The sequence below is a fragment of the Artemia sp. Qi Xiang Cuo genome, chromosome 3 (assembly GCF_049724085.1).
Source record: "Artemia sp. Qi Xiang Cuo chromosome 3, ASM4972408v1, whole genome shotgun sequence".
NCBI lineage: Eukaryota > Metazoa > Arthropoda > Branchiopoda > Anostraca > Artemiidae > Artemia > Artemia sp. Qi Xiang Cuo.
In genome coordinates this window covers 16,726,756-16,745,102 of record NC_142796.1, presented here as the reverse complement: position 1 = coordinate 16,745,102, position 18,347 = coordinate 16,726,756, and the positions used below count along the sequence as shown (strand labels likewise).

At 34.5% G+C, this 18,347-nt stretch overlaps 1 protein-coding gene across 1 annotated transcript in view; it reads left to right on the top strand.

Annotated features, from left to right (window-relative positions):
- Nucleotides 1-15,305, top strand: part of LOC148953810 (uncharacterized) — a 273,349-nt gene extending 258,044 nt beyond the window's left edge. Inside the window, exons 24-26 of the mRNA XM_089085651.1 lie at nt 2,048-2,224; nt 5,686-5,943; nt 13,206-15,305. Of these exons, the coding sequence (XP_088941777.1) occupies nt 2,048-2,224; nt 5,686-5,943; nt 13,206-13,391 (621 nt within the window). The 3' untranslated portion in view covers nt 13,392-15,305. The remainder of the gene's footprint in view (nt 1-2,047; nt 2,225-5,685; nt 5,944-13,205) is intronic.
- Nucleotides 15,306-18,347: the final 3,042 nt, after the last annotated feature.

Here is an 18,347-nt window from a genome sequence, read left to right as displayed (position 1 = left end):
AAATTCGCGTCAACCGGCAAATTTATTCGCATGCTAAATTTTCACGTCGATTTAATATTAAAATTATATAAAATACAATATATTATGATAAAATTATATAATGATAAAAATTATAAATTAATTTATAAAATTAATGCTAAAATTATATCGTCAGGTTGATTTAGGACGAATAACTATCACGCCTACTTTGTTTTCATAGCCAGAGGCTCTAACTGACGTTATTTTTTGAGTAGTTCTACTCTTACTTAGAGTTGCGCTGCATACTTGTCATCTTTAAACGTTAGTTACCTTAGAAATCATTCTAGTTTTTATCTTTATTTTTCTTTTTCCTTGTTTTCTTTTACTTTTCTTTTTTCTACTCTCCTTGTTTTTAGCATGCTTCTCCATATATTCTAAGTTTTATCAGGCTTTAGTTGAAGACCTATTTGACATAGCTTAGTTGAGTTATTAATGTCATTTGCGGAAAGATTGTCATGAGAACAAATTTGAGTGTGATATTTTTACAATTTATCCGGAAACTTGTTACTAAAAACTGACGAAATGTATGGTATGGAATCGAGTTTTCTAGTTTTACTTTACATAGTCGATAGAAAACATTTACCCTGGTGATTTCAAAACAAGACACTTTGCTTCGCTTACGTTATTACCGAAGTTAAAAAAAATGGTTTTTACTGACATGATTTTGATTATTGTTTGAATACTGAAAATGGAAAGTACCTGAAAGAGAGAAAGAAAGAAGATTGAGAGGGAGTAAGAGAGAGTCAGAGAGAGGCAGAGAAAGAGAGAGAAAGAGAGAGAGAGAGAGAGAGAGAGAGAGAGAGGTAGGGAGAGGGAGAGGGAGAGAGAGAGAGGGTAAGAGGGAGATAGAAAGAAAATGGTAGGGGGAATCTTTAAGAAAGAAAGATGTGGATGAAAGGCGAAAAGAGGGAAGCAAAGGATGACTACTTTTATCACATTTACGTTATAAGCCTACTTTTTCTTTTCTCTTTCAGTCATCGAAAAAAAAATCTTTCCATTTCTTCGTGACTTTTTGTTTTTCATTAAATAAGAAAAACAGAAAAACGTGCTGCAATTACAGGTGTGAGATTGTATTCCTACAATTATTTAGAATATTCGCACAAGTGACCTGTATTTGCTGTCTTGGCGGAGTTAAAATAAATATGAAACTAATAAACTCAGAATCTGTGGCCTGTTAATCTTACGGCCGAGTTCTAATAAATAACTAGCCACTTAATGCTGTACTTATTTGGTTAAACCTCTGGTCTGCTAGATAAACTGAAAGCCATAAGATCAGTTCACAAAACAGTACCAGAAATGTGCCGTTATAGAATAAACGAGTGGTTTCTCTCAGAGGCTTGTACACCACATGGCGATTGACAAGTATGCTTGAACTGTGCCAAGCTTTTTATGGGAGTGTGTCACGCGTTTTGGGGACTGTACCAAGCGTGGCAGAGCTGTGTCACACACGTGCGTTTCGAGATGTAAACCAGGTGATAAGAAGTCAGTGCCCCTCTAGTATACAAGCCGATAACACAATTGCCTTAGAGTACCAGGGAATTCTTAATTGCAGCTAGTTGCTTGAATCAGTGTTGCCACCTGAGTACCTTTAAACTGTTTTCCAAAAGGAAGTGATATAACTGGAGGAGTGACTATGTTTTTATATTAAGGGGCAATGCTACAACCTTCCTTCTGAATTAGCACTGCTAAACTAAATGAAATCAAGTAACAGGTTGGAGAATGGGACACGAATTAAATTTTCCCCAGGATCGACTGTCAGTTCTCCAAGGGCGTAGTTCCAGTATTTGAACTGGGGGGGGGGCAAGAAGAGTCCATATCCGGATAGTCAAGAGGTACGGTCTGTATAATAATTTTTTTACCAAATTATTGGGGTACGCTGCCCCCTCCCCCCGGAACGACCCCCCAGCAGTTAGCGGTTGTCTTGATCTCTGTGATACCACTTGGTACCTTCTTCAGTGCTTTCTGGCTGTATGTGACATTATAAAATGTTTACTCTTTTTTTATTTGTGGCCTTTTGTTCATTCTTTAGAATTTACAGTCTAATCAAGAACGAACGGGTATGGTTGAATCAGATACTATGCAAAGACTACAGAAATCAATAAGAGAAAAACAAGATCTTCAGGAAAGAGTGAATGTATTAACAAGGCAGCTGTCTCAAGTAGAGAAAGAGAAATGGGATATAGCAAGACAATCATCATCCTCCAAGGTGAGTCTGATAAAGAATTAAGCTCTTTTTATTAAAAGGAAGAATAGTGATTATTTGAGAAATTCAAATATCAGTAAAACTAAATACGGGTTTCAGCAAAAGTTAAATTTTCTCAACTGAAAGTAAGGAGCAACATTAAAATTTAAAATAGACAGAAATCATTCCGTTGATGAGGGGGATAGCGCTTATTCAATCTTCACTCTTTACGCTAAAGTCTTAAAGTTTTTTTTATAAGCACTTATCATTCAAATTCAACAGTCCTTGTGTTTTATGAGTCGTTCTTAAAAAATTGGGACAAAAGTCAAATTTTAGCGTAAAAAAAGAGAACTGAGGAAGGGACAGCCTCCTTTCATGTACCAAATAATTTCTGTTTGTTTTAAGTTTTAATGTTTTTCCATACTTTTTCAGTTGAGAAAACATGTTTTTTCTTTATTTTATTTCTGACCGTTTTTCAAAACATGCCAGGAAATCTACCCCGTAAAGAATTGCACCTGCGAAATTCACCCCGAAAAAACTTTATCGCCACGGCAAATTCTCACCCCCCTCCCTCAGCAGAAAACTTCCTCTCAAAAAAATTTCGTAACTTCCCCAATGACAACTACTATATGTGAACAATGGACAATTTGAATATCTTACAGCCCTTTCCCAGGGCTTGTTATTGGACCTTTCGAGTGTACTGAACCGAATGGCCATCTCAAAATCTTAATGAAATGTCTTTAGGGAAAAAGGGGGTTTGGGAGGGATCCTTGTTGCCCGCCAATCTTTTTAGTCTCTTAAAAAGGACACTAGAGCTTTTAATTTCCGTTCAAATGAGCCGCCTTCCTTTATTTTACGACAATTGGTTCGTTACAATGACCCTTGGAAAAAACACGCATCCGTGCTTTCTCCGTGCAAAATTTCGAAAATTCCACATTTTTGTAGATAGGAACTAAGTCCTACTACTGACTATTTTGTTTTCAGTCAAACAACCGCTGCAAAGCAAAAAAGCATGAAAATTTGTATGACACATAGAATAAAAACAGTCATAGCACAAACACAGAAGTGAAAACTACACATGTTCAGACTAGTGTCTTAATAGCCCTTATTGACAATTAAACCTAAATTTGCACTAAGCAAGGGTACATAGAATCTAGCTTAAAAATGCTTAAAAATGTTTTAAAAAGCTTAAAAAATTACAAAGATGTAAAAACCACCAAACCTGATAACGGGAATGAACACAAACTATTCAAGAAATGCATAGCATTCTGTCAGATTCAACCAAATACGAAACAAAAACCTCTACACTAGTGTTCTCTGATATTGCGAATCTGTTGCTATGATTTTGTTAAAATCCCTTGACTTTTTGGGGATGTTTCCCCCCTTTTCTAAAAATCAGGAAACATTTCTTAGGCTCGTAGCTTTTGATGAGAAACATTAAACTTAATGAATTTTACATGTTTTAATCAGCATAAAAAGAAAATTATTTTAGTGTATTAGTTGTTATCAAAATCTTTTTTATAGAGTTTCGGCTACTATTGGGCTCAGTTGGGGTAGTTGCTTGCTAATTCTGGTACCCAAGAAATTTATATTTACAAATTGTAAATTACAAAATTTAATTATTTAAGATTTAAAAACGTTAATAAAAAATCCATTGTATCCCTGAAGCTTTGTGATGAAAAAAATATCAGGTTTTGTATTAGTTCGGATAAATTTGAAATTTATGTTTATTTATTTATTTTTAAAAGAAATACATATAAAACGAAATATTGATTGGTAATTCTGGTGGTCAGAAAGTCACTGAAGTAGTTTAAAAGGCATGACAGCACCTCCTCCATGTTTATAGGGTATTAGTTGGTTCATTACTTGTCCAAACCTTTACGATAGGAAAACAGAAGTCAATAGTATATATAAAAGAAAACAGGGGACAAATCTCCATTGATGCATTGATGCCTCAATTTTTTCTCGCAAAATAAAAATTTGGGGCTGAATAGGGTAAACATTTTGTCGAGCAAAAATCATAAGGCGATCGGCATTGACCAACTGAAAGGCTGGAAAATGGCTGGAAAAAATGGAAAATGTGTTTCGCTTTCATTAAATTTCGTTTCAGAAGCTCGTCGTACCAAGAACAGTGAAAATGCAATCTGATTGTTTTAGTTGGTTAGATGGGAACATAAGGTGGGTGACATAGGCAAGTCATTATAGTTTCACTCTCACTATTGACCGGTACTGTCGTTGCTATTTTTTGTACCATAAAAAAAAGTATTCTTGTTTATTTTGTGTGTTTTTTTGTGCTTTAAGTAAAGATCTATTTTAACGTTTGTTTGTTGTTCTATGTTTTATTTTTCAAATGAGCCAAAATATGAATCACGAAATAATTCTAATTGGCAACAGTTGAGGTGGCGTATTCATCACTTAACATATATGCTCTCCATAAAAAAAAACTTTCATTATTGACTGTTGTCTGTAGCTTGCAATTTAAAGACTACTGCATAACTGTATACCAGCTATTAGGGTGGTTATCAAGGAATTTCTTTGGGGAAGGAGGGGAGGAGATACTTAAAGACTCAAAAGTACATTTTTAGGCTACATTTCCAAAAATTTCCTTGCTTCATTTGGAAGAACATATTTGGGTCAAGTGTCCAATATGGATGCGAACCTTCTCTAACGCACCCCTCTTATTACAGATATTGTAGTTTTTTAAGGGAATGTTAGCTTTTAAATGTGAAATGAGGAAGAATAGAAGTGAAAAGAGTGGTGGATTGATGGGAGTGATAGTCTCCGACTTTTTCAGGAAAGATCTCTTTTATTCGAAAAGTAATACACCTAAATGAGCCCTTTAAGATGTTAAATATGTTGCTGTTGTCAATTTTTAGGTTGTTGTGTGGTTTTGTGTTTTTGTTTTTCTACAAAGAAGCTAAAATACAGTGTAAATAGCAGGGGGCAAGGGTAAAACCAACGTCACTCGTGTTTATAATAACCTTGAATGTGGTAACTAAAATATCAATTAAATAAAATATTTTTTTTCAAGCAAACTAAAAAGTGATAAAAAAAACTTAGAACTAGCCGAAATTAAATGATTTATGAAAAAAAATTGACACAAATTCTTAATAGAACCATGTCTATGGCCCCTCTAAAACAGAGCATCTTGTGATTCCTTCCCCCATAGCTATCAAGGACATTAAGTCATTAACATTTAGGGGATGGGACAAAATTTGTTTTTCAAATTCCAGGGGGAAATTTTTTCGTTTTTTAAGTTTTTATAATGAAAATACCAAAATAGGTATTTTCCAATGAAAATGACAATTTTTTTTTAAATTTAGTGGGGTTAAAAATCCTAGAAGAGTGGTAATTACCCCCCTTACTTTCCCCCCATTGACGACCCACGTCCCAGCTGTCTCGTCTCATGCTTGTCTTTCAAGCACCATGTGTTTAAGAAGTACGTTGAACTGAATGCATTAACCTGAGTAGTCTCTCCAATATAGTTTGATATAAACAGAGGTGGATCCGAAGAGGAAAACTTTCTTGTCCAGTCATTACGACGACAAATTGCCAGAATGGAAGATCGACTTCGAGAGATGGAACGTGACCATACTGCATCTTTTGAAGAGATGAGAAATCGCCACAAGCAAGAACGCATGCGAGATGCTGAGCGTATGCGAGAATTACAGATATCTGCACAGCGCCAGGCAGAAGCTCGTGAAAGAGCGTTGAAGACACGCACCGATGCTCTGGAAAGACAGGTATTGTCATATCGTTATTTTTAATAGTTCATTAAACCACACTATCTTTCCATGTATAAATAGAATAAAAATAATGAAATGTATAGATAATGGGTAAACTTTTAATCAAGATAGTGAACTTGATATGAATTGAAGCAATTGTTTTGAATTGATGAGATGATTGCCAAATGTAATGGGAAGTACAGTCAAAAGTAGTTTATCAGAGGGAAGACACTTTAGGTAAAAGCTATCGACTCTCCGCGTTTTTTTTTTCAGCTACTGTCTCCAGTTTCATTTTTAATTGGCTAAACAGACAAATCCACATAAAGATACTGTCAAGGATGACCTTAGATCGTGTGGTGAAGTAGCTCTTGGAGATTGTTTACCGCAGCAACAGTCATAAGGCTGAATTCGATAACTGCTTTACCACCCGTCAGCTTCTGCGTGGTCCAAAAGCTGCTGACTTCAAAGTGACAGGGATTATCCGTGAAAATCAAATTTCTAGTTACCCTCTCTCATCGAGTAATGACCTCAAGAATGAGAGGAGAGGTACTTACGATTACCGGTTTGATGCTGCGAATATTATACTGGTGGGAAAGTGACAGGATAACAATATAGTGAATGTAGCCATAAATTATCTTCGCTTCAAGCCCCTAAACCTTGTTGAAAGAAGCATCTGGTAGAAGGACGCTCAGCTTGTCAGCAAGTATGTCATTACATATATGTAGAAAAAAATTGATAAAAAGCTTTTATTTGCACGGATTTTAGATCTGGCAATCGTAAACGCATTCACCCTCTACACTATGGTAGTAGACATGAGAGCCCAGATGAACCCAGTGAGGCTCTAACGTTATATTAAAAAATCACGCTAAAAATAGAGCATGTGGAAAGCAAAAGTCACTCTTCGTTCTTTGAAGGAAAGAGAGCGGTGCAGCTTGCTTCTAGTTCCAGGCGTGAATGCAAGGAACTGGTTTTGGTGATACGAGATAAGCAACGTTGATGTCCAGGTAAAATCTGCTAATTAAGTTATGCAGCATACCACATGTAGTTTCGAGCGTTCGTGAGTTTTTGTGCTGCTTCTATTTTTTTTTCGAACATTAAACCTTCATATTGTTAAATCATTTCTTTTCAGATATCATGTTTGCTCAGTGTCGTGTATATTTTTTATACACGTGGTATATTTTTTAATTTTATTTCCAGTGTTTCGACAGTAAAAGGAACAGCCTGTCCATAAGATAGTGACTTTCCAGAGAAAAATATTTATCGGTCTTAAAAGAGTTACCTAAGTTCAGCTGTGGCCTTAAATTCTAATGAAATTTAGACATTAGTCTACGTAACAGCATGTATTTTTGATGGGTAATTTTAGTGCCATCAATTCCGCAAGGAATCATAACTAATAATTGAAATTCGGCAAAAAAGCTTTCTTGGACAAAATTCAAAAAAATTATCCATATTAATGGTCATAAATTATGTAACTGATTCGAAATGATTTGTAACTTATTGCTTAATACTACTATTACTACTAATAAGTCAATGTGGCGCCAAGTCGCCTGAGGCCAATACAGCCACGCACACTCCTATTCCATCTCAATCTATAGAAAGCCTCTCTTTACTCCCTCCCAAGAAGTTCAAATATTTCTTAAATTTAACACTTTTCTGCTTTTGAATGCCTATATTACTAACCAAATACTTTTTTATTTACTGGGCTTTTGTTGAAATTAATTAAAAAACTTGTTCCACAAAATAAGTTTTTCAAAGAAAAGTAAAGAACTCCATTAAACAAAAAATGAGCAAAAATAAAATCAAATAATCTACCAAGCGTGGAACTACCACAAATCAGCATCGATAAATAAATGAAACCCAAAACGAACAGAAACTAAAATAAATAACCGAGTCAAACTCAAAACGAGCAGAAATTAACATAAGTCGGGCGCAAAATCCCTCTGCCTTCCCAAGGCCAGAACAAAATTTGCACTTTACTAAAAAAATATAAATGTTTTTACTTTTATAACTTTAATAAATCAAATAATTTTCACATTTTGATTACTAAATATCAGTATATGTATATTAAATTGACAATGCACATTCATTTGTATGATGTGTTTGGGGAAAAGGTGGGCGTGAGAGGGGGGTTAGTTACAGTCCCATCACTTTCAACTATCAAAAAGGGCACTAGCCCTTTGAATTTCCAATCGAATGAGCCTTTTTTGAAGTTTCTACGTCAACGTCTCTATAAAAACCTTATATGCCCCCAGTGCATAACTTACAACCCTTGCCCCAAGGGTTGTGGGGAGTGTCCTCCTCAAAAAATATTTTCTATCTGGTAATCAACTACGCTGAAAAAATGGCTGTCTCAAAATTTTGATTGGATGTGTTTGGGAGAATGATGGGCGTTGGCGGGGGGGGGGGGGGGGGTTAGTTGCCCTCGAATCACTTTCGACTATTAAAAAGGGCATTAGCCCTTTGAATTTCCAACCGAATGAGCCTTTCTTGAAGTTTCTACGACAACGCCCGTCTATAAAAACGCCCCAGGGCATAACTTAAAACCCTTGCCCCGAGGGTTGTAGGGGAGTGTCCTGCTCAAAAACATATTTTCTATCTGGTAAACAACTACCCTGAACAAAATGGCTATCTCAAAATTTTGATTGGATGTGTTTGGGGGACGGATGGGCGTGGGGGGGGGCTGGTTACCCTTCAATCACTTTCAACTATTAAAAAGGGCACTAGTCCTTTGAATTTTCAATCGAATGAGCCTTTTTTGAAGTTTCTACGACAACACCTTCTATAAAAACCTTATATGCCCTTAGGGCATAGCTTAAAACCCTTTTTCGAGGGTTGTGGGGGAGTGTCCTCCTCCTCAAAAACATATTTTCTTTCTGGAAATCAACTATGCTGAACAAAATGGATATCTAAAAATTTTGTTTGGATGCTGTCGAGGAAATGATGGGCGTGGGGGGGGGGGGCTAGTTGTCCACCAAACACTGTCGACTATTAAAAAGGGCACTAGCCAACCTGATTTCCAATCGAATGAGCCCTTTTCGTAGTTTCTACGACAACTCCTTCGATACGAAGTGCCTGTCGAAGAAAGAAAAAAAACACATTGTGGTCACATCGTTCTTTACCTAGGCAGCGCTAGCGCGCTGCCTATGATACAGAAAATTGGTAAGAGAAGAATGGATTTCTACAAAAAGGAAGGTATGGTATTTTTAAGCTCGCTTTATCATTTTGCAAACTACCAAATAATGCATTTTTCCAAAAATAAGCCAAAATAAGCCAAATAAGGCTCCTAAGCGTTAAGTTAAGTAATTAAAAACATTTTTGTGTTACAATTTATATTTTAAGAATCAGTTAAGGTGTCAAAATTCTAATACCTATATTCATTGAGAAATTGATGGACAGCAAAAACTTCGTTCCTGCTGCGTGTTCTTCTTTTTCTTCCGTTTTTTTTTTTTTTTTAAATCTCTTGAGTACATTTCCGTATAGTGGTTATTATAGCCATTTCTTTATAGTTGGTGTATAGTCATTAAAAGAAATGAGATATCTGACACAAAACCAAAGAGGCCCCTCAAATCTTCTCAAGCCTTATTTTCGTTTTTTTTTAGATACCAAGGACTTCTCAAGCCTTATTTTCGTTTTTTTTAGATACCAAGGACTCCAAAAATGAAATATGTTTTGGCTCCTGGACCCATCTTAGAGTCTATTCAAGTCTGAGTCGAGGTACAAGAATAGGGTTGAAAATTAATATTGAAATACCAAGGACAAGAAAAAAAAAATCACTTTTCAACGATTGGATGAATCTTGGGTTTATTCATTCCTGAAATCTGCGATTTTCTAATATTTTTCTTTTGGTTGTTTCGAAATTATGAAATTCTTAGGATAGCACAATGTATTGCCATATTAAACAATGAAATTAAAAAGGCAAAATTAAGTACTGTAGCTAAATTTGATAACACTTTCCGTCCGTAAACATTCAAATATTAATCACCTGTTGGTTTCTATCAAAAATGGATAGGAAAAGCCACAACTCCATAAGCTGTTTGGTTCCATGTAGTTTTAGCTTATTTTAGCTGGTTATCTACCCGGTTTTTTTTTTTTTTTTTTTTTTTTGGTGCCCCACTACTTTGAAAACTACATATATATATATATATATATATATATATATATATATATATATATATATATATATATATATATATATATATATATATATATATATATATATATATATATATATATATATATATATATATATATATATATATATATATATATATATATATATATATATATATATATATATATATATATATATATATATATATATATATATATATATATATAGTATAGTATATATATATATATATATATATATATATATATATATATATATATATATATATATAGTATATATATATATATATATATATATATATATATATATATATATATATATATATATATATATATATATATATATATATATATATATATATATATATATATATATATATATATATATATATATATATATATACTATATATACTATATATATAAAGTCCTTGTCGCCCCCACGTTATTGACGGAGGATGACTGCTAGACATGATACCATGGCATATAGTTATTTTAAGGGGCTCAAGGGCACCGGCAGAAAATTTTCCAGGGGGGCCAAAAGCCAAAATATCAGTAGTGATTGGGTGACAGGGAAGGTACGAAAAAAAATTTCAGGAATTTTTTTTTTGTAGGAATAAGTTTATTTTTAAATACTTATAGGAAAAAACTCTCAAATAAAAAGAGCAATTAAATTGCATGCAAAATCTAAACAAAATACAGTAAATTTTAAACGACAAGGATTTCTGGCAAAGGGATCAATTTATTTAATCAATAATATATTTACTTATTATGCATTTAATCTTAAAAGAAAATCAAACTCAAACCAAAATTACAGGAAGATTGATTGCTTCCGTTGATTATAACAGACGTAGACTTGTCTTTATGCAATTTCCTACGCCTTAGAATAGTTTACAGAAGGAGTAGAGATACTCAGAAATCATCCTGCCTACATAGATACCACTTTTGATTTTATAACGGCCACGAAAAATGTACCTCTTTCATAGCAGGACAATTCTACCTCCCTCGAACTTATATCCTTTATAAATTCAGACATTAAATAGCAGAATAGCAAAAGAAAAACTAAATTTAAACATACTATCCAACTGTCAAATTAACCCTCTTTATTTTTAGTGTCCAATTCAACTAAATAAAATGAACAGGCTAAAAACAAATTTCGACAATAGAATCTCATCAAATATTTTGTGATAAAAAAAAAAACTGGAATTCAAAAGTGACTTGGACCAGCATTCACCAAAACTAAAAACGGAATTCTCATGACACTTGCTACACCGGCAGTATTGGCTTTTTATGCTGCTTCTAAATATATAAAAAAAATTTCAGTTTATTGTTACCCACCCAAAACCAAAAATCTGAGAAAATTTCCCTGATTTTTGAAAAAAGGGGAAACACCGCCAAAAAAGCAAGCGACCTGATTGAAAATCCTTTTATTAGATACATCATATCAGACAACCCTATCATAGAGGCTTCAAGCTCCAATATTCAAAATGTGAAATTTCGTATTTTTTTCAGAAGAACCATCGTCGATGTATTTTTATTTGTTTGGTTTTTCACAGGGGTGACTGTATCAACCCGAAGGTCCAAGATAATTGGGAGGGAGCTCATTCAAACGTGAATTTAAAGTTCTTTCTTAAGTCGCCATACAGATTGGGCCAGCGGAAAGTCTTGTTTTCTGTGTATCTTTGGGCACCAAACTACGACTTTACCACGACAAGGACGAATTTGCAATCAATTTAAAATTCTTAGAAGCTAATTGATTTAAAAGTATGAATAACTATGTTTTAGGCTTTCAAGTTGCAAAAGAAGTAATGCCACACGATGGCAGTACTGGATTCAACCTAGTTGATTCACGTTATTTGTAATGAAAATAGGCTACGCTTGGTGATCTGTAATTGCACATCAGCTATAATGAGGGAGGGGGGGTGAGGCATTGCTTAGGTGGGGGTAGGGTAGATTCCTAAAAAAGTATTTTAATGGACAAACTGCTTCCTCTTCATGGGGCTTCAGGTAAATTTTGAAAGAGGTAGGGGGGAGTAGGAATTAATTAAATTGTTTCTCTATTTAGCTAAAATGTTACATTCCCATATCTACCAGCACGGAGGTGGAAAATGCAAGGCAGGTTATAATCAGTCCCGCCAGGAAATATCTTTTGTATGGCAAATACTGCTAGGAACTTAGTTTTCAGCAATTTTAAATGGTGTTATTTTCTTCTTCTATTTATACGAAGTACCTTACTTTAGTTGAAAAAACTTTGATATTTGTTTAATTACATTTCATGAAACTGTAAAGTTTTATGAATACAATACTTTTGGTAACACAGAAAAAACGATTAATATTTCAATGATCTCTGTTTGGATTTTGAGATGTAATCAAACAGTTCGTGGTAACGAACTGTAAGGAACGACCCTGCTCAATAGTAATTGAAACTCTAAAACACGGAATTTTGATACCAATAGATATATCAAAAGAATTGGCTTATTATGCTGATTCCAAATATATAATTTTCATAAAGTTTAGTTTTACCCATCAAAAGCTACGTTCCTGAGAATATTTGTCTGATTTTTGAAAAAAGGGAGAAAGGCCCCCTCGAAGTCATAGAATTTTTATGAAAATCACACCATCAAATTCAGCATGTGAGTCGAGAGAGGGATGATTCTAACGGAAATGAAAATTTCTAGTACCCTTTTTAAGTGACCAAAAAAACTGGAGGGCAACTAGGCCCCCTCCCACGCCACTTTTTCCTAAAATTGTCCGATAAAAATTTTGAGATAGCTTTTTTCTTCAGTATAGTTGAAAGGCCCAAAAACTATGTCTTTAGAGATCAAATGACGCCATACAACCCCTGGGGAAAGGTTTTTAAGTTATAAAATTTACCTATTGTTTTATTTGTTCTTAGGAAGTATGCATACATTTTTCGAGTGAGGAGAGGATGATGAATGTTCTTCTGGAAGAATTTTGCACGAATTTGCACGATTTTGCACGACATTCCTCATGGAGAGGGAAGTTCCCAGGGGTGAAATTTTCAGGGAAAATTTTGCACTGGGTATATATATATATATATATATATATATATATATATATATATATATATATATATATATATATATATATATATATATATATATATATATATATATTTAAACTATATTTACAGGTCCACTACCTGCGTATGCAATTAGAAAAGGACGCATCAATGTCTGACCTGAAAAATGTTGTCAAGAACTCACTTCGGACCGTCGCTTCCGAACCGCGTCTCGACTCTGATCTATTCAAGAGAGAAATTAGCAAATTAGACAACGCTCTTTCTCGTCACTTGTCTAGCTCAAATATGCCTTCTTAAAATTCGTGCTTCTCATTTTTGACGTTGTCATACTTTATAGACTGCAATCTGATTTCAAGGATTCAATCTGATTATGCACATTGTTTTTATTTTATTTATCGCTATTTACCCCCACCCCTGCCCAAAATAGTGAATAAGATTGTATAAAGCAGATTTTTGTCTAAAGTTTTTTCTGACGTAATAACTAGGAAAATTGTCAGTAAAGACTCAGCGCTTTAGTCTGAAAAGTTACACTGAAATAATTATTTTTAGTCACTTTTAAATATTTAATTGATACTAAGTGCTTATATTTTACACTAAATGTAAGCACTAACAATTTTAACTTGGTTATCTAGTGAATTAAATGGCTTTTCATAATCTCTAAAATTGAGGACTAAATGGGTCTCAAAATTCAAGAAACTTATCAGGCTCAGAGTGAAAATTGGGTCAACCTACCCTGTACCCTTCTTAAAACCGCCCTGCATTTCCCTTAAAACTTTATCTACATCATCTTTTAGTCTAACAAGCATCTTCATGCAAAATAAGAAATCATGTTAATACCTCTGTGATTACTACTAGGTTCCAAGGGGGTTACTTATAGTTTTCCAACAATTGCTAGGTGCTTCTCCTTTTTCAAGAATCATATTCATAATTTTCAGCACCTTATTTCGAACTTCGTAACAACAATATCTAAAAAATTCATTGACTACCATACCAGTACCTGAGGCCTTATTATTTTTCAGTCCTTTTTTAGCCCTCAATAACTCCTCCTCATAAATTATATGTTTCTTCACTTCCAAATCGTTGAAAAATGTGATATTCTTTTCTATACCGTTTCCTACAGCTTTATCACGGTTTAATACACTCTCGAAATGTCCTGCCCACCTGTCATTAAAGCTTTCCCCTGAGGCCCCGTTTTACCTTAAACTTGGAAAAATTCTGACTGACCACCTCCTCTCAATTTTTTAATATGCCATTACAATATCTTACTATTCGTCTGGCTGCATCTTTAAAATCCTCGGTAATTTAGCCCAATTTTAATTCCAGGGTCTCCATTTCCTTACTTCCCTGACTTTCTCTACTTCTCTGACTTTCCTCCTATCCTCTTAGAAATCTATCGCTTGCAGCCTCTTGTACAAACCCCTTTTTTCTGCTTTTAAGCCTTCTCTTAAACATTTATAACAGCTTTTCAAACCTTTCCCGCTGAAAGATCTTCTGCGATTTCACCTAACTTTATGCTTCATCAACAAAGACTAGCAAGAGTAGTCCCACACAACAAGCATCTGTAACCTCTGCTCCTTTTTCGGGCCAAATTTCGCTGTTAGTTCAAGGGGAGATCACCATAAATTGTGCATAAAAAAAAATATAAGACAAGAATTTTTTTCCAATAAAGAGGGGATATTTTGCGGGTGTGGAGGGGAGGGGGGTGATTGATGACCAACAGAAAAATCAGCAAAATATAGGTCTTCAATTTAAGTTTTGCTCCATTGAAGAAACACTCTATAGCTCCCATCCCATAACGACTGTTACAAAAATAAATTAAATTCTAAAATATGTCCTTTTAATATCTTTTAGATGATATATATTTTTTCAGATTATGATATACATCTATTTTTAGCTGACTTCTTTACAAAAAGAAATAGGATGAATAACTACTACTCTTAATCAAATAAACTTAGGTTTATGGTGAAAGGGATGGGAGAGAGAGGGGGGAGACAAAAAATGGGGAGGCGGAAATGGAACATGCGGTTTTGATGCTTCTGCATAACAATTTTCGCTTTCGTTTCCCTAGTATTTAAAACAAAAATATAAAAATACCTTCTTCTAAAGCTATTATCTTAAGGGCTGACTGAAATTTTGCAATTTTTACGACACTTGAACATCTGGAGTTAAGTCTTGCTACGCTGCTTAACTCAAAATATTTTTTCCTCTTTTTAGTTTCCCCCTTTCAATCGATACTATTTTTTTTAATCTTACATTCCATTAGTTCTAGTATTTGATCATAACCAGATTTATGTATCACGTTTGTTAGTTTTCTTTCTTTGTAATGGTTGTTCGGAGTCTCGTTGTCAAATTTGTTATTTTCTTGTTTTTGTTGTTGTTGTTTTGTGAAGAATTGACAAGTTTTTGAATAAATTTCAATGATTTTAAGTTGTAAGCGACCATAAGTTTTATAGCTAAGGTATGATGTATTTTAATTTTCTTTTAATATTCACAAAATTTTATTGCTAGAATAGCTGGAATCGCCATATTTCTGCGTGGAATCAAAGCCTATTTCCAAGATGCTGGGACTAATGAAATAAAAATTCTCTAAGATAAAATATTATGCTGTCATATCATTTCTGACAGTGCTTGTCCTCTAATTCCACGGAAAACTTATTTTAGAGCTTTACCCTTCTAATTACAGGGTGCTAAAATTATACCTACTTAAATACTTAAGTAGATAGATTGCACTATTTTGAACATAAATCATACAAGTATGTTCAATTTCTATATTTAGAGGATCATAGAGAGCCAACAACCCCTCTACCACCGCTCTTACTTTTTAGCTCTAAGGTAGGCATGTAGCTCCTTTTTTGAGCGTTAATTGTGCATTGATTTTCAACATGACTGGCGGTGCAAAATGGGTCTCTCCAACACCCTCCCCTCTAAAAATTTGTGCCGTGGAGTACGAAGGAAGATAAAAATTTCATCTTCCTTCAACTTCACTCTAAGAAAATTTTGCAAGCCAAAACTAATCAACGTTTATCACACATCCAAACGAGTAAAATAAAAAAAAGCTTAATAAAATGTTTTATCTCCAAAAGCTCTAAAAGGTAATCAATTATTTTTCCTTCTTGCTACTCAGAAAATTGAAATTTTCAAAGCTAAAAATGCATGTCTGTGACCACCTATCTGAGACCTATCTGCAGCGCTACCATTGCCACTAGTTCCATATTTCCGAAAGTAATGTTATTTTTAAACCGTTGGGTCTTCAATAAGTTTAAGGGGATGGTGCAGGGGTCACATTTTTACGAGCCGGAAACCATGAAACCATGAAACGCTCAGGACTAGTTAGGCAACTCTGTAGAACCAATCTCTAAAAGCAACAAAATTTCAAGTAGGAGTAGTGTACCAAAACTACTCCTGCATTGGTTTTGGTACTATATTTTAAAATTGTCTCTACCTTTTTATTAAAACAAATGATGAAGCTGCTATAAAGCGCCCCAGTTCCCATTTGGACTGTTTTTTTTTACCAAGATGGGGAAATTATGTAGATGATTTATTAATGTGTTATGTGTCTCCTGAGTAAGGCGAGAGTTCGTGAGTTGGGTTTTTGAGACCACCTCTTTGATAAATTATTATTATTACTAAAAATTTGCAACCCGCCAAAAAAATAAAATACAAAAAAGGAGCATAGGAGAAAAAAAAAATTAAAATTGCTTTAAGAACACTGCATGAAATCACAATAATCCACCAAGGGTCAGACTCAATGATTCGAGCTAAGAATTTTATAATTCTTCTCTCAACAGCTGGTAATGTGTCTGTAATATGGTGCTTCTTAGATACGCTAATTCTGTGGCACACAGCGAGTCACAAAAACTACGTTTCATACCCATAGAGAGCACTCCCTATGGCTGTTTCACTAGCGTCATAAAGCTTGGCATGGAAGAAACGGTGAAAGCGATCCTGTTTGGTAAGAAGTAATATTTATGATGTCCGAAGACGGGAGCAGAAGTGTTAACTCAGGGATAACCAAGGTCCATCTAACGTGAATGAGATAGGGGATCTAGGAACATGATTGACCCGCAGGACGAGCCAATCATGCGATTCATGAGTCACGGCAATTCACTCATATATAAGTAAGTACACCTAACGTCTTTTTGAGTCAAATAATTTCAAGTTTTTGGGCTCTTTATTAAAATTCAGGAAGTGCTGAATTAAAATTCCTGAATTAAAGTTTCCTGAATTAAAATTCCTATTAAGTTTCCTGAATTAAAATTCAGGAAAATTCAGGAATATGCTAATATGACAAAAAGCCACAAATTTTATCCATAGACTCCAATAGCATTCCATGACCTTAAGCTGGCACTCCCTTGCTTATACTCCGCACAATAAGCAGTGGCACAGCTTTATTGTGTTGCCTCCACCCCTTATGCTCCAATCCTTGTGCCACTTTGACTTGCTAATTGAGTCGTTCATTTATCGAATCTATTCCTACTACTTCTGACACTCCATCGCAGCGCAGAGCCGCCTGAGGCCAACATAGAGGAGCCTCCACCTCCAGCCTACTCTGTTCCAAGCTTTACTCTTCACTCCTCAGCAAAACCTAAATGACCAAATACTTAAAACTAATAGTTGGGGAAATTGGCTTCCCTGGTGTTCTAATCCATGTGCCTCTTTTTACTTGACTTGTTCATTTGGTGAATCGCACGCTCTTCCTTCAACTCATTCGGTTCCGAGATCTACTCTTTACTCCCTCCCTTTTAATTTACTTACCCACTCTTTTACTTTACTCTTCTGTTAACTTTCATGATTAAATCATGAAAGTTAACAGAAGAGGAAAGTGACAAAGAAAAAAGATTCCTTGTTTCGATTGTACCAGCTGATAAAACCTTTTTGGGGTCGAATTTGTAAGTTAATCAGGTCAATTGAGACTAACAAGTAAAAAAATCCCTCTAAATTAAATTAAATTATACCATTAAATTATTTAATAAAAAATATATGAAATAGACGCATAAACTGATGTTGCTCGTGGACAGCTTAATTATTAACTCTGAATGCTTGAAAAACCAACATTTCCCCAGAATTCAAATATCCTTATACATTCACGGAAGGTGTAGCTCCGTAACTTCATCAAAGACAGCAGGGTCATAAAGACCTTGATTTGAATAACCTAATCATGGTTCCCCCCCTTAGGAGCTACCTAGTAAAAAATGACCCCTTGCCAAGAGTAAAGAACAACTTAAATTTAGTCAAAGACGACACATAAGCAAG